Here is a 26,147-nt window from a genome sequence, read left to right as displayed (position 1 = left end):
ATTGGTGGATTCGTGTTGTTCCCTAAAATTAGCAGTTCCCACATGTGTCAGGGCCTTTTTATGAGATGTTGGTGTGGATCCTCCTCCACTCAGATAATAAAACATACAGGAGTTTGATGGACTCAGATGTCCCTCGATCTGCCGGTGGAAGCTCAGGGGCTCACTGGACAGAAAAGTCTGAATAAACCTAATGGGAAGGAAAAAGCACATTCTCCAGAAACCAGGTGAGACATGCACATCTCTACCTTAGAGCAGGGGTGGGAAACTGTATCCAACATATAGACAGCTTTGACAGGTGTGTGCGGCCGTTTACATTGGGCGTTTTCATTTGCTCCCAGTTGTTCCTTGGCAAGTGATGCTGTCAGTGCCAATGAGCAGAACAGCACTGACATCACGCTGCTTTGGGCAGGGAGTGGTTGCACTATGGAGTTCCTCAGAGGAGGTCAATTCAGCAGTGAGTACACCCTGAAATTTGCACCCTGGACTTACATGAATGTTTTTGTGTTTAACACCACAAAACAGTCCTATTAAATAGTCTTATTTTTTCTTGCTATTTTAATTTATGCACTTAGTAATTATCATAGTAGGTTAAAGCATCTGCACAATGGGTGGTATTCAACTAAGTTTTTCTGAGAAGACCTATTAAAATACTTAAGTCATGTCACACATTTCAGTGGGTCTACTTGAAGTAAAGCTTAGTTGAATACCACCTATTGCTTCAGTAACCGTAGGATCTGCACCTATCACATGATTAATTGTCATCAATATATTATTGATCATGTGGCTGAACAGCATACATTCATTTCATGTCTAAAGGATCAACTTGCTTTATGATTACTATCTGCTCTCCTTTTGCACGCACATTTCTTCTGGAAGTCAAGAGAAGCATTATGGCAGCAGTGTGCAATCCAGATCACACATGCCATTCAGTACGTGGTGGAATTTGCAAAGCGGATAACAGGCTTCATGGAACTCTGTCAAAATGATCAAATTCTACTTCTCAAATCAGGTGAGTAAACAGGGATGGTGTCAGTGTTTCCATTAGCCTTCATGACCAAGGGCCCTCCAGGTGTTTTAAACAACAACAGCTGGCTGGGGCTCATGGGAGTTGTAGCTCAACTTCTGGAGGGGATCAGGTTGGGGAAGTTAATTTACTAACAGCAGTATTTGAGGAACAGAATTACCAAAGCTTACAGAAACATTGATAAATCAGCTTCAGAATTCAAACAGGGTATCAGATGGGACATCACGCTATGTCACTGAAAAAGCTGGAGTGTTAAACAATGCCTAAAATTTGACTATGACCCAAATGTACAGAGGATATCCCGTTGTACCCCCTTACACCTGAGTAGAAGTGAGAGTTTTAAAATGCTTGTACCCTTTGAACTCAGTGGCACTTACTTCTGAAAATACATGGATAGGGTTGCCCTGCAAATAATGCTGAGCTGGAAAAAGGACAAAAAAGACTGATAAAATCAACTTCACTACAGAACTGCATTATCATCACTTCAGCCAAGCAGCTATCTTCTAATGCTGTTTTTTTTCTTCCAATGCCTATCATAAATAAATAAATAAATGCAACAAAAGTGTTTAGAGAACACAATATTTTACATATATTTTGTTGGTTTAAAATTATATTCGGTTGTTCTTTTTTCTCTTACTGAGATGGGGGAGATTTTTCGAGCAAAGCATGCTGGACAGTTTTTTACTTTTGCAGGACAACCTCAGCTCCAAAATAAGCAAAGCAAGGGCTTGGTGGTCCACAATACATTCTCACAATTGAGTCGTCCAATACTGTTTCCATGCATATTCAGCCAGCACTGTTATGATTAAATTAGAGTAATTCTGTGACTTCTCCCTTCTCTGACAGGGGAGAAGCAGCTCATCCGCTCATTCACTGCCTTTTTCACAGAATATTACCGAAATCCCACAATTGCAAAAGAAGAGCTGCAGGCTGGCTTGCACTAGCCATTGCATCTAGCTGTGGAGATCAGGAATAAGAATTTGTTTGTGAATACCTTCTGCTTCCAGAAAATGGCTGAATGCAAATATCTCATCATGATATATCTGAACAGTAACTTTTGCTGTCTTTCCAGGCTGCTTGGAAGTGGTTTTAGTCAGAATGTGCCGTGCCTTCAATCCACTCAACAACACTGTTCTGTTTGAAGGAAAATATGGAGGGATGCAAATGTTCAAGGCTTTGGGTAGGGTGGTTTCTTCATTGTTTACTCAAGCCATAAAATTGTGGTGTGATCTGGGTATATAGCGGTGGCACCTGCAGCCATATATTATCAAATGAGTATCAACTCAGCACCATTGAAGATATTTGAAATAAAAAGAATCTGTTAGATTCCACTGTCATTCCCCAGGCACTGCTTGTTTCCATATAAGTGAGGTCATAGGTTAATAACACTCTCGTTAATCTGAACCTCTGATTGTGTAATCATCATTTTAGATGCTTCTTCTCCAGCCCTTTGGGTAAACAGAGCTGGGAGAAACATTAACGCCATATTAAGATTTGGGGAAAGGGCAAAGGAGAAAGAATGTAAATCAGGGCTTGGATCCACTTAAGTTTTTTATTTACTGTATAAGGTATAAAAATGATGCTAATGTACACTGAAGGTGGAAAACCTGAACTGATGTTTACTCTGATTGAGCACTAAAGAGCAAGTATTCACAGGGAAAGCTCAGGGCAAGAAAAAAATGCACGGACACAGAGCTTTAAAGCACAGGCCTGTGCCTGGAAAGAGCGAGGCAAAGGTAAGTGTGGATAAGCCCTTAATTGCACCACCCTTGACTAATAATAATAATAATAATAATAATAATAATAATAATAATAATAACTGTTCCTCACCCATCTGGCTGGGTTTTCCCCAGCCACTCTGGGTGGCTTACAGCACATATAAAACATAAGAAAATGTCAAACATTAAAAACTTCCTGATAAATGGCTGCATTCAGCTGTCTTCTAAAAGTTGTGTAGTTCTTTATCTCCTTGACATCTGAAGGAATGGTATTCATCTGAAAGGAGGGTGTCACTGCTGAGAAGGCCCTCTGCCTGCTTCCCTGTAACTTCATTTCTTGCAGTGAGGGAACCACCAGAAGGCCCTCAGAGGTGTCTGGGCTGAACAATGGGGGTGGTGATTCTCCTTCAGGTATACTGGGCCAATATGCTGCTGTCCCATTTGTACTGTTGTATTTCACTGCTTTATATCTTTTTGTGAGCCTCCTTTATATTACTATTGTATGGTAGAAACAAAATTAATGCTCAAATATAAACTGTGAGAGTAATCAGAGTAAAATTATAATAATCGTGAAGTGATCAAGAACAAAAGGTAAAGCTGATTCATGAAAAGGGATTCTATTAGTATCCACTTATAAGTGTACCTTCATAAGTGTGCCAAATAAATTTAAGCCACAATACAAGGCACAGGTTAAACTCCGGTGGAAATGAGTTGGAATTATTTCTTATCTTCTTATTTCTTATCTCTGAACTTTGTCAGCCACTCTGGAGAGTCTTGTCTTCTTCTTTTAAAGACTGGAGTAAAAGTGCTTTAAATGAGTAAATAAGCACATACAACTATATATTTGACTGGAACCTCATATCACACTTATGTTGTTATGTTTCAATCGAGCTTGTGGGAGGAGTTCTTTTCTGACTATTGAATTGGCAACAACTGATAATCTGCTGTAAAACTATAACTCATTACACAGAAAGATTAGAAAAGTAACTGAAAACATACCTAGCCTTCTTTGTAGCATTCGGCACAATAGTTGGTTCTTTCTCTTTTTGAGTTTTCCACGAGGTTGGATCCAGTGCTTTTTTCTGGCATACTCAAGGGTACTGGTTGGATCCAGAGTTACCTCTATAGATGGAAGAACTTGTGAAAGAGCATGAGATTCAGCTAAGGTTCCCACTCAATAAAGATGATTTTTACCAGTTCCCCCTTAAACCTCCCCTCCAACCTACCATGTTCATCAGAGTATGATGCTCTTTAGCAGTTATTTCAGAGGTTGCAGATGGAAAGGAGGAATCAACAAAATACAACCAACTTCTTCCAGTAGGAACTTCCCCTGACTGGAGTTTCACTCACAGGAACTCTGGATTCAAAATGTTGTATCTTTAGGATATATATGAGGCAAGTTGTATAAGGCCTCAAATAAATCGCCCAAAGGCAATAGTTTAGTTAGCTTCTCATTTGCACAAGAAATGGGCCTTCTCTGTCTTTAGTAGCTATAAGAAAAATGACAAGTGGTCTGTTGTCCTGTCACTGAAGTACGATAGCAGTGAAAGCCATGCTTGCTGAACATCCCTTACAGACCCCAGAGAAAATATCCTCAGTTCTCATGTACTCATGCTAATGTTCTGATCTCAATCAGCAGCTCTTCAGGGAAGATTGAAACTACTTTTCCTCATAACTGTCTCTAAGCACCAAGAATGTATGTGTTGTTAGTGTAGGAAACTGACTGGTTCTTCTGCATGATATATTTGTTTCACTGCCTGGATGTAAGGGAAATGGAAGAGAACTGATGCCCATTCATTATGGACACATGCATGCATTTGATCACAATAATATTCCTGGGAAAACATTACATGTGAAACAATATGATTTTATGTTGACTCTGTCTTCTGCACACAGGTTCTGATGACCTCGTGAACGAAGCATTTGACTTTGCAAAGAATTTATGTTCCTTGCAGCTGACTGAGGAGGAAATTGCCTTGTTTTCATCTGCTGTTCTGATATCACCAGGTAGTTATCTTCAACAAATTATACTTTCCCACCTGCATCCCATAAAAACTTCACTATTTCCAGTTCTTTTCAGCCTATGCTGGTTACTGTTGTTCTTCACATAAGTACGTACGTTAAATTACTGAATAGGTTTGATCTGTCTTGTATTTTGTCTGTAATTCAATAAAAATTACAACTGAAGAGGTTAAGCATTGAAGCTGGGCTACATGATCCCTGAAGTTTACAGGAACAAACTTGGGTAAATATGTGCTAGAGCAGGAATGAGCAATGGTTGGCCAGATGGTGATGGATGGTGCTATCACGCCAAACCGTTGCCATACTAGCTGGGGACTGACCACACTGTTCTACTGCATGGCTTGGACTTTACCATAGTGTATTATATTGCAGTGCTTCTGCATAGTGGGTAAGTTTATCCTGATTCATGTGGCAGGTTTTTTAAAGTGCTTCACAGCAGCACATAACCTGGTGACACTTCCTTTTTCACATGGAAGAGAGCAGCGGCTGAACAACCAGTGTAGGTGGTTGTTGTTGTTGTTGTTGTTGTTGTTGTTGTTGTTAGGTTACAACAATTAAAACACAATGTTGAAAACAACCTGAAATCACAGAAATGATGTGTTTCCTAAAAGATATACATCTCAGGTGCCAACAGCCAGCATAAAGAGCTACATCTGTTGGAGAAAGAGGCTTGGAAGAGATTTTTTAGTCTCTCATAGCTACCAGGCACATTAAAACTTGGTTAGATTTAAATCTCACCTCATCAATCTTTAAACAAACAATCTGCATGAAAATACTAGAATAAATCAGACATTTAGTTTTCCAAATAATTGAAGAGGTTACTCAGAGTTTCAGGAGTTACAGCAAAAAAAGTCTCCACCCACAGGCAGAAAAGCAAAGAAGAAAAAAGGATCCAAATGACTTAAAAGAAAAGAACTTGGTTTCATCACAAAAGGATCGTGCAAGCTTTAGGAAAGCTGCAGGGTGTAAAATCTATTTTAGAGAGATTCATTCACTTGATTTTTCTTTGTCAGGGAGCCATTCCACATGACTCCTTTCATCCAGGAAGACAGCAGAGAGAGGAAAGGGGGGGGATCAAAAGTTGCTGGGAGCCCACTAAACTCCACCCATTGGCAGCTTGAGCTCAGGGCCCAAGTTAACCCTTCCATGCATGCAAGTGTGAGTCAGTAACTGTATACTGTATTGCAACAGCATCTTCAGTATTTGCCAAAAGCTGCATAAAGAAGATGCCAGATGTATCTCTGTGGGGAGGGAGTTACACAACTGCCAGAGAGAATGCCAACCACTTTTAAGATGCTGAGGACAATGGAACTACCAAGAGAAACCTCTCTGCAGGGAAGGAGGTGGGCTTTCAGGCAGTGGCAATTTGCACAGCTAAACCTGAAGGGTGGAATGGCCAGGCATGCCAAACTGTAAAATAGGATTAGTGGAGAAGGAGAAGAATTGATGTTACAAGTTACAACTGCTGCTGTGTGCATGTTTGAATACAGAACAGGTATGGCATACGGACTATATAGCCATATAACTCTGGATATTGTACAGCAAAGTTTCCATTGCACTTTAATTCAATTCCATTACTAAACTTGTGGACGTTTTCCTGGCAGTTATTTGATATTTCAAGGATAGAACCGAAGTATTATTTTGTTGCCCCCGTTACATGCAGCATTATCTTGATGGAATTCATCAACAGGATAATAAAAAGAAAAAATGAAAATTGCAGAAAAGCAGCTAAACCAGGACTGCTCTGGCCACTGCCAAATATCTCCACATATGAGAAAATAAGAGGCTCAGAACTACAGCAGAAAAGATGCCATTTCTAGTCCAAGAACCAGAAAGCACCAATCTTCAGTCAGAGCAGGAACTGGGAGAGGACATTCAGCATATTGGTTCAAACCACATTGCTTGCAATGGAAACAAACATTCTTGTTTTCAGTGGAACGTCCTTTAAAGTTTTGTGGTTTCAAGTTTCACAAATTAGTGTCCCAATCATAGACTTACACAGTGGTCTGTTAGATTGTGTGGTAAGATTCCAAAACATCTATTTTCCCCAGAACCTGCCTAGTACAGCTGTGATATGTGAGCATCTTCCAGGGGCTGGGAAAGCCATAGGGCAAGGGTAGAGAGGAATGCAGTGCTACCTGCACCTAAACTGAAAGCTAGTATCAGATAAACCCAAGTACTAAAAACTTAGCTCTTTTGAGATGGGGAGCTAAAATATTGCACTTCCTCCTGATGGTGGGGTTACAATGGCCACCTACCCTATTCGGGTGGAAGGCAGTTGTGGCCTGTCGTGGCAGCCAGGACTCGTGGGCATGGCCGGACACATTGCAGGGTGGGATTGCCCACCAAATCCTGGGCGCCTGAGGGAGCAGAGCCTCATGGACTGGGAAGCAGATGCTTCTTCTCCAGTCCACCAGGGATGCTTTAAAGCCAACTGAGCCTGGCACCTTCATCACAGCTGGCAGAAGAGCAAACCCTCCCTCCCTCCTTGTCATGCTTTTGTAATGTGTCTTGTTTAACCTTATTTTGCATTCCAAGTCACTTGTTTGTTAGTTTTTTTACTATTCCTTGTTTTACCATATTTTCATTGTAGTTGCTTGTTTTAATCATGTTTACCTCCTTGTAATACCTGACCTTGCTCTGGTTACTAATGGTTGCCATATTTGGAGCCAGGAAGAAATTTGCCTGCAAACAGGCGAGGTTTTGCCTTTCCCACAGCAAAATGAGCAACTTTCCCCATAGCAACTTTGGGCAGGTAAGGCACTGGGTGGAATCCTAGTTATCAAGGTCCCAGTTGAATTGGTGCATCACCCTGACCAAAGATCAGGTGTGTACTCAGAATACCCTGTTAGAGGGGCCTTAGTGGAAGTCTCTGTCCAGAAGCCAAGTGTGGGGCAGGTGGGAATGGCCACCTTGGTAGTTTGGCTTCTTGGGGACACCATAAACCTTGGCACCATGCTGTCAGAGTTTCAGCCCTCTAGCAGGAGGCTGGATGGATATGCACCCAATGCCTGAGCAAAAGTCCACCTGCATCTGGAATCAATAAAGTTGTGTCCATTTCTAATCCAGATTGTAGTCTGGTTGAGTTTGTTCCTTTATGCCTTAGCTATAGCTTCTGCGCAAGGAGGGGTGGCTCTGCAACTGGGACCACAACACTATTAACACCTATTGCTACAAGTCATCTTTCCATCTTTCTGGCTTTAGTTTATGCCTTCATTTGAATTTATTTTATTTCTTTTGGCCAGATCGGGCTTGGCTGTTGGAACCAAGGAAAGTCCAGAAGCTTCAGGAAAAGATTTATTTTGCACTTCAACATGTGATCCAGAAGAATCATCTTGACGATGAGACTTTGGCAAAGGTAGCTCTTCAGTACACAAACTGACACTCCTACGTAAAAAGTGTACAGTTAATTAATATTGATTTTAATTCCCCCTCTTTTTTTGATTGGCTATTAGTGATTCCGCAGGGACGCGGGTGGCGCTGTGGGTAAAACCTCAGCGCCTAGGACTTGCCGATCGCATGGTCGGCGGTTCGAATCCCCACAACGGGGTGAGCTCCTGTTGTTCGGTCCCAGCTCCTGCCCACCTAGCAGTTCGAAAGCACCCTTAAGTGCAAGTAGATAAATAGGTACCGCTTTATAGCGGGAAGGTAAATGGCGTTTTCGTGTGCTGCACTGGTGCTGGCTCGCCAGAGCAGCTTTGTCACACTGGCCACGTGACCCGGAAGTGTCTTCGGACAGCGCTGGCCCCCGGCCTCTTAAGCGAGATGGGCGCGCAACCCCAGAGTCGGTCACGACTGGCCCGTACGGGCAGGGGTACCTTTACCTTTACCTTATTAGTGATTCCAGTGTTCCTGCCCCCAAAGGCTTTCTTGTTTGAATCAAATAGTTCTTCACACTCCTACCCAGGAATTTTCCTTGTATATCAGAACTCACCATGTGATCTTCAAACATTGCTATGGCTTCTATTCCACACACATGCTAGAATCTACCCCAGAATTTAAAATCTGCTGCATCCCTTGTGTGAAGGGATTTGCATGTAGAGCAATAGATTGTGCACTTGGAGCTGTGTTGATGGAGCTAGAATACATGCCCTTTCGCTCCAGCTGATCTGCTGATCACAGGCTAATAGGCACAATACAACTGCATGTCAAGCTTGCTGATGTTAGCCACCAATTTAAAGCATCAGTCAAGATAAAAACTCAAAGAAAAATAATTCAGTTTCAATCCCCATGCTCTGATAATTTGTATTACAATTAATTTATTTTATTTTTTAAAAAAACTTATTAGGCTCTAATTAAATTTTACAGCAGAGACCTGTCCCACCGCCTTCATGATGAATTGTTGTATTCTGCTCTTAGTTTTATTGTGTGAATTTGAATGCATTATCTGAACTGTTTTCACTGTAATTGGAACTGTTTTATGGTGTTTCATGCTTATTATTATTAATATTATTATTATTATTATTATTATTAGCTGCTTTGGGTTTATTTTATAAAGAAAAATAACCAAATAAAGCAGCTGGGCTGATTTGGATAAGGTCTTTGGTACGGCGAAGGGAATTCCAACGCTTCCCCTCCATCAGGAGCAGCCAGCATGACGAGGCCGCAGTCCCCCAGAGCTGCTCTCCCAACATGGGGAAGCCAAGCCGGTGCTTCCATCACTGAGTGTGTGCAGTGTTCCTGACCTTGCCACCTCCCTGCCGCACCCCATATCATTTGATGAGCACCAGCAACACTAGTGTCAGTAAGGCAGCTGCCAGCCACCCCAGCCATACACACACACACACCAGGGGCTTCTGCTTCCTGTATGTTATGGTCCAATTCTTTCCCATGGAGCTGCTATTAGCCACGGAAAGGAAAATATACAGGCATAGAATGTGTGCCTCCATATATTTGCCTCCATTGCTCATAGTCTGCTCCTGTGTCCCAAGGGTACTCATAGGAATGTCACAACACAAGAAAGAGGAAATCAGAAAGCAAAATCCACACATTAAAAACACCAGTATAAATAAAACTAAAAAGCAGTCATATAAAGCTACTGGAGAGAAACATCAATAGTAAAGTTTTAAACATGACAAATCTGTCAAATGAAAAGTGTTCTCTGTAGAAACTGGCCAGAGATGGAGCCTATTGGCTCCACACAGAGGATATTCCAGAGCTGTAGTGCCACCACTGAAAAGGCATTAGCTCTTGTCCTTAGATACCTAGTGGCCTAACACATAAAACAAGCCCTCTGAAGTTGATCTTAAGACCCAGGTAATCTATACGGCAGGTGGTGCTCCTTCAGGTAGCCAGAAAATAGCAGCTTCAGCAATGTGAGGATGTAGAACCCCACTTCCCACTCAGAAGCCCCAACCCAAATCGCATGCACACACCTCTCTGTGTCATTTTCATGCACAGCGGCTGCTTTTAGAAGAAAATTGCAGCGGGAAAGCCAATCAGTTTAGAAATCAGGATTTCATGAGACAATTTCTTTAAGAATAAACTTTCTCTCCATTTGCTTCTTTGTCTGTCTTATAGTTAGTAGCCAAGATACCAACTATCACTGCACTTTGCAACTTGCACGGAGAAAAACTGCAGGTATTTAAACAATCTCATCCCGATATAGTGAATACACTGTTTCCTCCGTTATACAAGGAACTGTTCAATCCAGACTCTGCCACTGGCTGCAAGTGAAGGCAAAGCTAGAATATTTCATGGAATGCATCACTCTTCAGACAAAAGAATTGTTTTCATGGAGACTTTCTTAAATATGTCACTACTGCAACACTAGGAATGTCCTGCACTTAATAGAATTATTTTTCACCGCTACAGTTTGAAGAATGTAAATATGCACCTCTGAGTGGGGTCTGTTTTTGTTTCTCTTCTTTTTCCCTTTATGTTAATTTTCCCCTTCTTTTTTGTTTTGTCTTGTTTATTTTTAACTTACCAGAAATTTGCAAATATAGAACACTGGGTGTTACCTTTATTTTTGATTTTATTTTATTGGGGGCTTTGTTTTTGGGAGACAAACTGTTTATAGAAGTTTATTGTAGATATAAATGAAAACAGAGGAGTACTTTGCGGTATTACTCTTGCTGTTTATTGTTCAAATATAATTTAAGAAATTTCCACTAAACTAGGCTTACCTATTTCTATGTTTTTAGCTAGTTAAATGCATGTGGCAATATGTGGCTGTCTTGGAAACAGGTGTGTGTGTGTGTGTAGGTGTATATATATATATATGGGCATGAGCCTTTCCTGCCTGGATGCCGTGTGGGTGCATGGAGGATAACTCAGGGGGCTTAAAAGAGCTCTGTTTCAACCCTCTCCTCAGCCAGTGTTCCTGGCCATGTGCATGCAGCATTCTAGAGGAATCTGGGCAATGGGTGGCCTCTATGTGCCTCCCATACCCCCGTCTGAGCTTACATGAACAAGCTTTAGGGACTTCCCATTCTCTGTAAATTTCCATTATGCTCTGCACAAACTGAGAGGAATAAGTGAAAACAGGGCTCCCTTATGCCCTTTGGGGATCTTTTAACACATGGGCAAGGATCATGTCCTGTGTGTATACATACATGGATAGTATATACCAGGGATGGATGGTTTTGACATTCTCTATCCTTAAAACAGCAGTCAGGTGCCAGAAGTCTATTTTGCTGCACATCTCTACTTCACCATGCTGGGCGGCTAAGCTCCAATATGCCCAAGAGAGATGAAGTGTTTAAAAAGCATTAACACACATAAAATCAACATTTCTTTTCCTCCAAATAAAACTACAGGCAAGGTTTAACCACAACTTGATTCAAATTTGGTAGCAACCCCAGACTCAGGATGAAATTGGTTAATGAATCACCAGATAGCCATCCCTGCTATATACCAATATAGTACATATATACACACACATATATGGAATACGCAAACACTTGCTGTAGCTTAAAAGATGCCTATTTTCTAGGGACGCTCTTCTGCATTTTTAACTCTTCATGTAATGTGCTAGTTTTATGTTGGGCAATTAGGATTTTGCTCTGCCATCCACCCATGTATAATGACAAGATGGTACCTTTTCTGATCAGTTTGTATATAATGTGAATGCAGTACGCAGTCAGTGAATGAAAAGTCAGGTTAGTATTATGGTGCCAAAGCCTTGTCTGGATAATTCAAATGGACAGAGAAAAAGTTATTGGGAGATTCCCCCCCCCCCCCCCGTGATAAAACATATATTAAACCTAATATTATAGGACACAATGCCAATAGAGTATTTAAACCACAGAGTAAAATGTAGACTTGTCCAAAACAGTTTTTTGTGAATCAGAAAGAGTTTATTTTATTAACACTTCGTCAAACAAAAAACATCACTATTGCTCTGATATTCCCCAAGGGTGATGGAGCAGCCCAGTGATGTAACTCTGAAGGAGTAAAGTAAAAGTTACAAGAGCAAACAACCTGTTATCATCCACTAAGGTATTATTGTGAGGCTGTGAGGTGAAAGTGGAGGCTTTCCATCTGCATACCCATTGTTGAATGCAATTTTAATATCCCAGTGTCTGGATCAACAGCTGTTTTCACTAGTTCATTTCAAATTCAGGGCTTTCATTGCTCAACTGGTATGTCTAAACAATACAGGAGTGCTAGTTCAACCCATTGAAGCACCTAACATTAATGCCCCTGATCTCTGAACCATGAATCCTCAAGCCACAGAGCTTCTACATAACATTCCACCAGCATCTAAGAGATTTCATATGAAACCTATCCCCTACTCCCCAACCCCTACGGTTGTAGATGTGTTAAGAATTGCAAGGGCAGAGCCATTCCAAGAGCAGATTTCTCCCAACTGTAGACTGGGTCCAATCTCTCTTAGCAGTCTTCTTCAAAGGTGCATCTTAGATGCCTTGGGCATGTGTTGTCCTTCAACAGCTATCCAAGGATGGTTATAGAAGATGCTAGTCAGGACACAAGAATCCATGTATAAACCTTGCCATCTCTGCAACATATTTGTGGTCTTCTAAAACTGCCCTGGCCCACCTTCCAAACCTCCTGGAAGCCTGCTAGATACTATAGGATGTATCCTCTCTTGCCTTTCTTCTGCAACCCATTATGTTCCACCTTCTACTGCCTCTTTTCTATGACACAAATATATTCTTTATACCCTCTGACAACAATGGCCCATAGCAATCACATCAGACTTGGGATAAGCTTTTTTAAAGTCCATACTGTACTATATGCAGCTCCTAATTTTATTGAAATCTGTTCTCTGCATTCCAGACTTTAGTTTGGAAAAGCACAGCTGTAAAAAAAAAAAAGTAGAATGAGTTTTTTGGTGGTGGTGGTGATTTAAGCCAGTACCCCATTTTCCAAAATAGCAACACATTAACTGACATACGCAAATTCACTTTCATTTCCTAAATTAATTTGCTGTGCCACCTAGAGATTCCAACGTAATTTACAAATGTTTGTCCTTTGTTGTAAATGAGAACAAAATCATTAAATGCCTGACCTACATTAGAACTAGTGAAGATCTTGCACTCTATTTCATGGAATCATAGAACTGTAGAGTTGGAAGGGACCCTAAGGGTCATCTAGTCCAACCCCCTGCAATGCAGGAATCTCAGCTAAAGCATGCATGACAGATGGCCATCCAACCTCTGCTTCAAAACCTCCAGGGAAGGAGAGTCCACAACACTCCAATGGAGACTGTTCCACTGCCGAACAGCTCATACTGTCAGAAAGTTCTTCCTAATGTTTAGTCGGAATCTCCTTTTTTGTAACTTGAATCCATTGGTTAAGGGCCTAGGCTCCAGAGCAGGAGAAAACAAGCTTGCTCCATCCTCCATGTGACAGCCCTTGAGATATTTGAAGATGATGTTTCCACTCAGTCTCCTCTTTATCAGACTAAACATACCCAACTCCCTCAATCATTCCTCATAAGAATTGGTTTCCAGACCCTTAAAGCATCTTGGTCGCCCTTCTCTGCACACTTCCCAGCTTCCCAGTGTCCTTATTAAATTGTGTTCTGACATTACTTCCCTTGATCTGGACACTATACTTCTGTTGATGCAGCCTAGAATAGCATTGGCTATTTTTGCAGCTGCATCACACTATTGACTCATGTTCAACTAAGACCCCTAAATCCTTTTCACATGTACTACTAGCACACCACGTCCCGCCCCCCGCCCCCCGCCCCCCAGTGTAACTGTAGAACCTTTCATTTGTCCCTATTGAAATTTATTTTGTTAGTTTGGGCCCAGTTCTCCAATCTGTTAATGTCATCTTGAATTCTGATTCTGTCTTCTGTGGCATTGCCACCCCTCCCAGTTTGGATGAATACCTTCACCCAAGTTGTTTATAAAGATGTTGAACAACAATGGTCTCAGGGCAGAGCCCTGCAGCACCCCACTTGTCAGGTTTTTTCCAGGATGATGAGGAACTGTTAGTAAGTACTCTAGGTCTGATCAGTCAACCAGCTACAAATTCACCTAACAATTAACTCCCACATTTTACCAGTTTCACCACAAGAATATCAAGGGGGACTTTGTCAAAACCTTATGGAAATCAAGATACACTACATCCACCGCATTCCTCTGATCCACCAAGCTTGTAACTCTATGAGAGAGAGAGATTTGTCTGGCACGGGGGGAACCCATGCTGGATGATAGTAATCACAGCATCCTTTTCTAAGTGCTTATAGACTGACCGCTTAATTATCTGTTCCAGGACCTTTTCTGGTATTGACATAAAGCTGGGACAGTAGTTAGCTGGGTCTTCTCTTCCCCACCACACCACTTTTTGAAGATGGAGATGAAGATGGAAACAACATTTTCCCACCTCTAGTCCATAGGCACTTCACTTGTTTTCCAGGAATTATAGACAGAGGCTCTGAGATTACATCCGCAAGCTCCTTTAGTAGCCTTGGGTGCAGCTTTTCAGGTCCTGGAGAATTGAATTTGTTTAAAGTAGTTAAGTGTTCCCTTACCTCCTCTTTTCCTGTCTTGGGCTGCAACTCCCTCCTTGCATTGTTTATTCTGCTTTTACCAGGTTGGGCATCACTTTGCTTTTGGGTGAAGACAGAGGTGAAGTAAGTGTTGAGCAGTTCTGCCTTCTCTCTGTCACACAATAGCATTTCTTCATCTTCTGCACGCAAGGGACATACTATTACTTGTTCTTCCTCTTGCTTCAAACATAGCTGAAGAAACCTTTTCTTTTCTTATTAACCTCTCTTGCAAGCCTGAGATCACTCTGAGCTTTGGCCTGCCTGACCTTCTCCCTGCAGCTGTTGGCAACTCATGTTTACAGTGGTGTAGCATTGGGGGGGGGCACAGGGGCTGTAGCCCTGGGTGCAAAATTGTTGGGGGCACAGAATTTCAACATCCGGTGCTGCCTCAATGCAGCTGCATGCTTCTGGTACTGGGCTTCTCCATGCGAACCAGGAAGCGACCTCTCCAGATAGCGGAATGAATTTCATTTTCTTATCTCTGCAGCTGCAATCTCCTGGTGAGACGGATGCCATTAGGCAATTGAATGTGCATGCGCACTCTGTCCTTTTCCCTCCCACTCATCTGCTCCTCCGCACTGGCAACCCACATTGTGTGTGTACCCTTCCTTCATGATTTCCCCTTCCTTCCATTTCTTTATACATGCCTTTCTTACATCACATCTCAATAGCTGCAGTCTCCTGTCTCAGTAGATGCAGTCTCCTGAAAGTGGAATTATTTTGAAGTATATATAAAAAAATTAATCCAATGATGTTTAGAATCATTAACCAAACCGGGATCAGATCTTCCGCTTCCCACCCCATCACCACAGGCTATGTCCCTCCAAGTGGCTCTGGGTATCACATCACCATATTTCCTTCTGCCCCTTATAAAGCTCCTGTGCTTTTAACAACAGAGAGACAGGCAGAAGTTACACTATAAATGGCACTGGTTTTTCAGCGACTGATAAAGAATTGTTTTACAAAATAAGAGTCTGAGCTCCATGCCAACTGAATAGGAAAAACCTCCTTTGAATACTCTTGGACTGCCTCCTGCTTCTTCTTTCTTCTTCTGCTTTCCCTCTTCAAAATAACAGGATATGGCGAGACAACAGAAGCTGTCCTTGTAACGGATACCCCTTCTTCCTTTACTTGATTTGTCTCTCCTCCTCTGGAACCAACACAGCAATAACACTTTATATTGTATTCTGATAATGTAAAAGCACTGAGCCACTTTATTCTCAGTGTCTGAGCAGACAGATGTAGACTGCTTGTTACACTTCTACAGGGACTTAATTTTGTATAAATGTCACTCCTGCTGGCTCTCTGTATAAAGAATTAATTCCAAGAGTCATATTTCCTTCTAATGGAAAGATTACTTTACTGATTGCTAGGAAAACAGGGTAATAGAAGACACTCAATTAAACCAAGCTGTTTCCAAATGCAATATATATTTGATGATTGGTTTGTGTTAGGGACCTTGCAGGATTTGAGGCAGGGAGGTCTTGAGCTCTTTCAACTCTCATCTAACATAATCTTCTTGTTTTCCTTCTTGATGCTCTATGTGGGTTCTACATTGTGGGGATGTCGGGATGCTCCCAAGCTGTAGGATTTGGGTTGAATCTGTTTTTGTTGAATCTGAGGATATATTTACATGGGCTGAAGATCAGTACTCACTTTAACTCCACACTATCAACGTGGTAAAAATGACAGACAAATAGGGAGGTGGGATGCCAACAGCAGGCAGGTTTTCATTTTCAAATAAGCACACATAGTGAGGTTTGCACCAGTAAAACGAGAATTCTAATGGTCCAGTCCAAAAATAAGGTCACCAAACTATTGCCCTGTGCCAGGAATTCACTATGTGAAGTAGAGACTATGATGCCCAGACAGATTCATATTACCATTCCTTTATATAACCACAACTTCTCTCCCTGTTGGAAATAGCACCGCAGGCCACCCATCCAAGAGCTTTGCATCAGGGTGCAATTGTGTTTTCCAAAATGGTAATATGGGATCAATGGCGAAATGCATATGGAATTGAAACTTTGAAACTTGAGACAAACAGCTATTTTTTTCTGGACACTAAAAAGGTGTGTGTGTGTGTGTGTGTGTGTGTGTGTACACATGACTCAGCCATTCTGCCTCCTCTTTATAAACTAACCAGTGTCTCTGATATGCTGTAAGAACTGTATATCGAACACTAGGGCCATCTTATTCTTTCCTTTTAAATCTTCACTTTGTAAATGACAATCACTGCTTGATGCAGATGTTGCACTGTATGCCACTCAGGGATATTACCTTATTAAAAATAATAAGATATATAAAATGACAGTAATAATAAGGAAACCATTATTAGAAATGTGTTGAAAGGCACAATTTGAGATGCCAAAATGTGGAAGACCCAGACAAGGCTTTCAAGCCAGCTATTAGAGATGATGAGGTTACAAACTGAATTCACTGTTACTATTTCCTCAGCAAAATGCACCACTGATTTCACACTTCGATTGTGAGCACGAGATCCATATTGTGAATTTCCATCCTTCAGAATCAAATTCTGACCATATAAATAGAATTTCAAAGTACAGTACTGGCATATTTAACATTTGGTCTGCAAAGCATTTTCTGTGGTCAAAAAAAAAAAGGATGGATTACTTGCACTACCATTACAAACACACCTGCTTGGATATAAGTCCCTGTTAAGGCAGCAGGACTTGGGATTTAATCTATGTAAGTGTGTTTTGATCAAGATCTTTGACAGACAATTGTAACACATTTGCATAATTGCTACAGTTTTGCTGATTTACCACATGGAAAAATATATGGGATAGCAGTAAAATAACAACCAAGTTGTTCCTATTGCAAAAGAATCATCCAGCTGAGCCCCTCTATTTGTTGACAGACCAAAGCACTTCACAGGGTATCTCACCCTTAAAAGAATTAGAGCCAGCTCACACTCTCATTTCTGCTACCAAATATTCTCCACACAATTGAGCAGTATGTGCCTATAATCGTGCAAAGGAAGTACTGTGTGGATTGGTGGGTATCTCTGAAGCGGTTCCATGATTTGTACCTGTACTTTTTAAAACTTATGCCATTGCAAGAACGCCGGCAAAGTGTGTAAGCTCTGTCCTACCATTTCTTGCAGTACATTTCTTAGAGCTCATTTGGCCAAAAAGAAATCAAAAAATGCCCCTCAGATTGGCTTAGGAACTGCCCCTTCAAATGAGGTCATTAGAGATCCTGGAAACAGTATTTCCCAGTTCAAACGATGTCCAATGAAGGGGCCACAGTTCAGCGGTAAAGCACTTGTTGCATATGTAGGAGGCAACTGGTATCTCTATGGTTTTGGTTTGTTTGTTTTTTTTAAATGGATCTTGTAGCAGGTGTAAAAAGAACTCTCCATAGGATTTTGGAGATTGCTTCAAGTCAGAGCTGGACCAGATAGGCAAATAGTCTGACCTGAGATCAGGCAGCTTCCTGTGGAACCAAAGGTACAGCATAGGCTCCACATAAAGCTATTGATGCATTTGCCCACTTAAATTCTCTGCTTTAAGCCTTTCTCTTTCATGTCGCATTCTAGAAACAATTGGAGAAACAAGATGGGTAAATGTGCTCAGAACTCATGTGCCATCCTGCACCATCCTTCCCCAACTTGCTGCTCTCCAGATGTTTTGGACTACAACTCTTATCAGTCCCAGCCAGCGTGCCCAGGGATGATGGGAGTTATAGTCCAAAACATCTGGAAAGCTCGATGTATTGGAAGGCTGTTCTATGCTGTTCACCCACAAGCTTGGAAAGGTCACTTAGATATCAGTGATGATAAATAACTTTCAGAAGAGAGGAGATGGTTGTGGGGTTTAGGGGAAGAATTAGACATTAGGGCAGACAGGATATGGGTTATAAAATCTCAAAAGTTTTATGAAAAGTTTGTAAATCTAAAGGCATCCATTTCTGTGAACATGGTCTTTACTTTAACACTTCACCATTGCACCATTGCAGGAAAGACCGCTTACCATCTCGGTGGCAGCAGCAGTTGCAGCCTGGTGAAATCAAATTTGAACTGGCCAATCATGGCCAAGCTAGGGGCGGTACTTTTGAGGTCCATCTCCACTGCATTTAAACTGGCTTCTTGCCAGGTAAATGGGCCATGCATATGTATGGCCTTGCAGTGGGGTCACTCAGGTCACAGTATTGAGGGCCAGGGAGGAATTTGCCTGCAGACAAATTGAGCCATTTTGGAGATTTTGTCTACCTCCCTCACAGCAACTGTCACAACTTGCTGGGAGAAAAAGGCATTGGGTTCAGAGGCACCGCCTTGGGCCCAGCATTGGAGTGGCTCAGCGCCATGTAGTGCCCCTGTGGCATCACTGCGTGGCACATGGTATGTGCCTGTGACATCACGTGTGCACACACGGAGCCAGGAGGAGGCCCAGTGCCTAACCCAGCCCACTGAGCCCCCTGCCAGCTGGGCTGCAGCATGGCTGAGGCTGGCAGGGCCTGAGTGGCAGCCGCCGCTGCATCCACCACAGCAGCCACAGTCAGCAGCAGTAGGGGGAGAAGTGGCGACAACAGCAATGGAGCGCTGCAGCAAGGTTCCTGGCCACAGGGGGGCTGGCCACTTGTGGACCCACCTGAGCCACAGACACTTCTGTCGAGAACCCCACGGCAGCGATGGCGGGAGAAGGAGGCAGTGGCAGCACAGATGCTTGGCCTCAATACTGGGAGTGGGGGAAAGGAGGTGGCAGAGGCAGCGGAGGCATGGGCGGGGAGTGCTCTGCTTGGTGCTTGGCCTCCTTCACCCACCTCAATATCGGGGGAGCTGAGCCCCCTGAGACACCTCAGCCCATAGGAGCTGGCACCTATGACTGGGTTGAACCCTTAGTCTAAATGGGGGGGGTGGTAGGAAGGAACCCACTTGTTGCTTTTTGATCAAAGTATCAAGGTACCCCAGTAAAGGTGTTTGGGGGAAAGGATTCTGTCTGAAAACCCAGATGGGCCCAACAGGCCATATAACTCATCAAATGGTTTCCTGGAGGGATTGTCCTATGTGATGTGTGTCATACGGGGATCCCAAGAATGACCATGAATCAGGCAACAATTAGGTTGGTTGTTTTGAGACACATGCCAAAGCCAACTGACATCTGGAATCAATAAAACCGTAGCCATTGCTATTCCAAGATGTTGTCAGGTCATTTGTATGGCTTCCTGTGTTGCTGTCCTGGCAGCTGGAGGCACCTGGACCAGCAAATAAAAGAGGTGATCAGTTGAGCGTACCCTTCTTGCCTAGCAAGATCTTGGCTTGAATCCTTTGCAAAATTAAAATGCTACATAAATAATGGATGAGGGAACAGGAACAGAAGAGAAAGTTAAACAACAACAACAAGGGGGGAAATGCTGCTGCTTCCTATTCAAATTAATTCATCCAGTTTGATTTTTTGAGACAGCCATAAACTGTATAGAGATTATCTCCAAGTCTGAGGGTCAGGTCCTGTTAGTTATTGTAACAATGGAAGACCTCTGATCTGACTTTTCGCAGAAATAAATCTTCAATACTAAATGCGTTTTGAAACCTTTACTTGCAGAACAAAGTTTCAAACGTTACAAAATAACAGAGGTACATTGTTTCCAGTTTTACACACTTTCTCGCACTGGTCCCAGCATGAGCCTTTAAGCATCTGACACTATTACCAAGGAGCTTTCCAAAATCTATGTCTCCCTCCTCCTCCTCCTCCTGCATGCAGACTGACCAGCACCCAAAGACCTACAGCCCCCTGCTGCTGTGTCTTTGGGATGCAAGCAGCTTCATTTGCATATATGGGCAACCATGAGCCAAACATAAAACTCAGTCACCCGTGGGTGGAAATACAGAAGCTCTATAGGAAAATACTGGCTACATGCCTAAAGTGTTCTGTAGAGCAACTGGAATACAATGCAGCTAAAACACAGCATTTTATGTAACATGAAATCGAATTTCAACAGGTCCTTCCCTTAACTATAGATGCTAGGACTGAACCTGGAACCTTCAGCCACAGGAAGCATGTGCTCTACAACTTGCTCTAGTTCCTCCCCTTGACAGTCCAGACAAAGTTGACTGTCTAGTATAAGACACACACCAAAGACACAGGGGCAATCTCTGAAGCCACAGAACTTTAAATATTACTTTTATGCATACTCTGTAAAAGCTTCATAGTACAAAGATTTGCAGAATTTAGGCCTGTTATTAAGCACATTTAGTTTGAAGCAAGTTCTGTTTATTACAATAAAATAAATACATTTTAAGATTGCAGACTTTGGACTGTAATCCAAGTGCATTTATTAAGCAGTAAATTCAATGGAAATCATTAAACTTATTTTCCCCCAAATTATATTTAGAATGGAGGGAAGAGTATTTTCAGAAGCAAGGCTAAGGGTGGTATTTGAATGTTCTGTTTAAAATTCACTGGTCTTGACATGTATTTGATTTTATAATGCCTTCTACTTTCTATATCACATTATTAATATTCACACTGGTCATTTTGCCACTTGTGAAACCTTAAATATGGGAAAAAATTTAAGTAATCTTTTACTCTGATAAGCCTCCTATCTAAAATTTATGGCTAGGTAATTCTTCCTCAAACCAGCTATGTTTATACTTTTCCCCTCAATGACATTGAGAAACGGTAGCTCTTTCTTGTTGAGAAGGTACCTGATATTTCTCCAGTGGTAACTAATGCAACAGTTCTTCCTAAAACAGCAATCTGAATGTATAGTGACATGGATTGATTGTGCTCATATACTAGTGTTTTATAATTAAAAAAAAATTCATCTGCTCAGTTTACATGAAAAAGAATAAAGAAACGCACAAACATTTGTGAGGAGAGGCACCTGTGGTGTGGGGCTCAAATGGTCCTCTGCATTACTGCAGATTATGAGGATTAAACTGCGTACAGTGAGTTTAGTAACTTGATGTATAATACTTGCCTATTTTTCTCATCCCAGTGGTTCAACCACAGAACAATGGATGAGTGAAAGTCAACAGCATTGGATATAGCAGCAATAAAATCTGAGTGTTATTATTTTTTATGAACATTTGCAGAAAATGTTTGCTTTGCACGCTGTCTTCTGTAAGCTAACATAAAGAAAAAGCTTCATCTACTATAGATACCAGTGTTGATTTTATTTTATGGCATAATTGTTGGTTTTTTGTTTTATTCTTTTTGGAGGATGGAGCTGCTAACTTGTGACTGAAAATACTGCTGTTGTGTGAGAGGGGAATGTATGCTTGTTTCTAGAAAAGGCAGATACCCTTTAGCATAGATGGGAATTGGCAACAGTCAAGTATGTTCAACAGCAAATGGAGTTCAGAAATATTTTTTTTAAAAAAAACACACATTACCTTGTTGTTGTTGTTTTATTACATTGCCACATTCATCCTTTATTATTCAGGCAGCATATATTATTCAAGCCAGTTGGGCTGCTGCAGAGAACAGCCTCTACCTTGAAGAGTATTCTACTTAAAACAGCTTATTTAAAGAAAGAGAAAAGCACTTATATTTGTCTTTGATTAGATTCCCAGCTTAAAGAATTGAAGCAAAATAGATTAGTCTGTCAGCTTCTTCTAGGGATCAAATGCACTATGATTGTGTTCTTTTCAATGTGTCACTTCAATGTCTGAATCAGGCAAAAAAATGTGTTATTTAATAAGATGCTCTACAATGACATGACCTTTAGAAGTTCTTTCATGCAAAGCAAGCATTCCTCTCTGGGTGGTGAGGATTTGCTCCTGCACTTATTTTGGAAAGCCATCAAATGGCGTTAGCAAATATGGTTCTCTTTGCCTGCAACCCGGCCTACAGCTTACAAGACACAGAGGCACAGTGATTGTATCCATGGCCATAAATAAAGCACAAATGAAATATATGAGGCTTTCCAATTTCTTTTTGAATCCATGTAGGTAGGAATGCTGCAATGCCTTTTGTCTAACTTTCCCCCACTCTAGGGCTGCTTCTTCCATTGATATTTCAAGCACTCACATTAGTCCATGGCCAGATCTTTTGTCACATGGGAGGACCAGAAACACTTAGCAGCTGAACATGGCAGTTGTAGTAGCTCTGCTTTCTCCTGGGGAAGCAACAACACTAAGGTGAATAAAGGGGCAGAGAAGGATGTCATCAATGGCATAGTTGCCAGGGGAGAAAACACAGGAGGGTACAAAAGCCACAATAGGCATCAGAAAGGACATCTGAACAGAGTGCCCTAAGAGATTTGCATGAGGCAGTTCTGAGGATATAGCTGAGGATATATTTATCTCTCGCAGAAGCTCCATGAACCTTTTCAGAGTAGATCCAGGTGGACACGTAAGATGATAACTAGCACAGCCATTACAGGTTGTGTTTTGTTTTTGTTGACTGTGAGAATAAAGGGTTCAGCCCAACAACCCTTAGGCACCACCTCTTTCCTTGTGCTGGATTATGATCTCAACAGTCCACTAAGGACATCCTCTTTAAGAATGCCATCATGTCCGATTTGTAAGTGCCCTGCAAGTGTTGAATTTTCTACCAATTAGATTGCCAAACTCCAAGCCATGGCATCTTTCAGCTGTATTGCTGGGCTGGCCTTTGATACTCACTTGAATCAGGAAGTAGAAAATATCAGAGAATTTGATGAATATTTCACAACTGGTCACAATACCAAAAATCACTCTATAATGTCCCCCCCCCAAAAAAAAACCTCTAAAAAGCTCACCAACTTTAGGGGGTGATCTCCTAAGAAAAGCTCAACAAAAAAAAGCTCAACAGCTTTGGCTGCCCCCCCAGCCCCCCCCCCCGAAATCCTGGCTACGGCCATGATTGGAAGGGTGCAATTTAAAAAGCAGTCTTCAGACGACTATCGTGTCAAAGTAACTTGCTCTGGTTGTAAAAATGAGGTGCGACTTACATGAATTAGGACTTGGAATAGCTACACAATCTCTTTTGCTTACTCAACTCTCTACCATCTGCCTCATTTGATCAACAACACTGAAGAAAAGCAAAGTAAAACCTGAATATGTATTGTAGAAATGTAGAAGACAAATACAATATTTTTTCAAATGGAATTACTTTTAATAATATATACTCACAGAAGGTCTAATACTATGTATGCTGTCTCTGTATTTTTTCCTGTAAATATCTTTGGGACAGTTTAAAAACACTGATTTTTTTCCTATGTCTCTGTTTAAGCATAAGACTTTGTAATGCTTTTATAAAGAGAAAAAAAACATCAAAGAGCAAATTATGTACTTGCTTCCTATGAGTGTAATGTACTCTTCAGTTTTTTATGGAAACTGATTGTAATAGATAAAGCCTTTTGAACAGCCTTGGTGTTAGTGTCACACTCCTGCTTTATAACAGGGAGGAGGAGGAGAGTTGTCAATGAAATGTTCCAAATGGGACTGTGCACTGAAAATTGTGCATTAGAAAAATTCTGTTTCCAGAACAATTGCTCAAAGAGCATATGAGCAAATCCACTGGTATATTTTTCTGTGCACATCCCATAGAAATAAATGAGAGGTGTGTAAGTCCAGGCGAGTACTGCATTAAACTGTTGGTACAAAGTTGTGCTGCTCTCATTTGCTTCAATGGGATTTGCACAGGAAAAATATTGTGAATTGAGCTTTATGCCTTTTGACAAACCTTTCCAGTGTGGATCAGCAGAATCTAATATTTCTCTCCAATGAACAAAATATTTTTATACACTTTTCATTTCTTATTTGAATCTGAGGTCAGATCACTCAGTAGCTACAAGATGAAGCCATAACTGACCTTCACCAAATAAATGTTTTAAGGACCATAGTAGGGGGGGAAACCTTCACTGTATTACAGCTATGAGAAAGGCAGACAGGAGCACAAATACAAGTGCAAATGATTTGGGTTGCCTTTGCAGGTTACCTAAGTTTGATTTTCATGGGTAATATTTTATGATGACCAATTTATTTTAAAAAAAGTAATAAGATTTAAATAAAACTTTCTAATATTTTTTGAAGAAACAAAATCCCTGGAAATGCTTCCTTGCTTTTAGAATTATGAGAGAAACTGATTTTCATATACTTCCAAGTTTCAAAGGTTAACTATTTTTATCCTATTTCCAGTAACTTTTGTTAACGTGAAGTGAGATGTTACATCTCTGTGCTGTTGGAACCACAAGTTATTTGGTGCTTGGCTGTAGCTGTTATTGTTGTAAGTTTATTTTATCTTCCTTTTAGGAGTAGTTTGCAACTTTAATCAAGCATGTTCACCACTCTTAGAAAAACAACAACAAAGAATCAGAGTTGTGTTCTGGCCTGAAAACAAGGATAGACGAAAAAATACCCAGTCAAAAAAGTCACTTGAAACCATTAATTATTATTATTCCCTAGAAGTAAACATCTCATAGAATCAATATTAATTTCCCCCCATGAAGCTTAATTGTATGATAAAATTAATAACGATGTATTTTATTGGCCTTTAGATACAGAAAGCAAACACACAAACAGATGACAAAACATTTGTTTGACATCTGCAGTTTCCTTCTGACATCGTTCTCTCTCTCTGCTCTTTCTCCCATGTTTAATATTTATGTGAACGTGAGTAAAAACTACAGCCTGATTCATTTAGAAAGTGACCATTATTATTATTTTCTTATAAATGTTTTAGGACCAGCATCCCCTCAACCCATCAAAAAAATTTAAAAGGTTTTCTATTTCTTTAGAATGTAATAGCTTTTTGTCTTATTTTATGTCCTGTAAGTTATTAGTTCAATACTGTTAGCATTCCATAATAATGCACACATGATTTTTGAATGTTTTCTGTAAATGACAATCAATGTTGATGAAGTTCCTTTCTTTAATGCTGAAGAAAATTAAAAAAAAATGTATAAGAAATCAATTGTTTGACATGATTTTTTTCCCTCACAAAATTTACTCTTGTCCTTTGGCTAAAAGCAGGAAAATGTACCGTTTAATAGATAGTTCCTGCATTCTGTGACATCGTTGCATGGCCAAAAGATGGGATGTTGAGTGGGGTTAGGCAAATGAAGAGGCCAGGCTATGCAGATAGGAGCAGGCTCAATTATTAGTTGCACTGATCAAATACTATAAAATAAATGGACTGCAATCTAGGAAAGAGTCCCTTGTAGGCAATGAGATCAACACTAACCTGGAGTTAGATAGAAAATGATTATTCACTTCAGGTGATCAATAATTTCAGGTTTGAACAACCAGGTCCTACTTGCACTGCCCCAGGTGTCTGCTGTTAAAGTCATTCAGCAGGGAAAAGGTAATGCCAGAATTTGAAGACTTTTCATCTGGGACTGAGCTCTGCCAAATGCACCTTCTCCCTAGGAACCGCACATGAACTTCCAAACAAGAGTCTGCTGTGGTCACATCAAGAAAGATAAGAAAGGGAAAGATGGGGCAATCCCAACTGGAGGGCCAGTT

General features: G+C 41.1%; 1 protein-coding gene across 1 annotated transcript in view; it reads left to right on the top strand.

Moving 5' to 3' along the window:
• The window catches only part of RORB (RAR related orphan receptor B), a 157,514-nt gene extending 131,922 nt beyond the window's left edge, over positions 1-25,592 (top strand). The window contains exons 6-10 of the mRNA XM_083577018.1: positions 877-1,009; positions 2,097-2,204; positions 4,639-4,749; positions 8,010-8,122; positions 10,285-25,592. Coding sequence (XP_083433144.1) covers positions 877-1,009; positions 2,097-2,204; positions 4,639-4,749; positions 8,010-8,122; positions 10,285-10,440 — 621 coding nt within the window. The 3' untranslated portion in view covers positions 10,441-25,592. The remainder of the gene's footprint in view (positions 1-876; positions 1,010-2,096; positions 2,205-4,638; positions 4,750-8,009; positions 8,123-10,284) is intronic.
• The last annotated feature ends 555 nt before the right edge of the window (positions 25,593-26,147 follow it).

This window comes from Podarcis filfolensis (assembly GCF_964270895.1).
Source record: "Podarcis filfolensis genome assembly, chromosome: 11".
NCBI lineage: Eukaryota > Metazoa > Chordata > Lepidosauria > Squamata > Lacertidae > Podarcis > Podarcis filfolensis.
The sequence above is the reverse complement of the archived record's forward strand: the minus strand, read 5'-3'. Positions and strand labels throughout refer to the sequence as shown.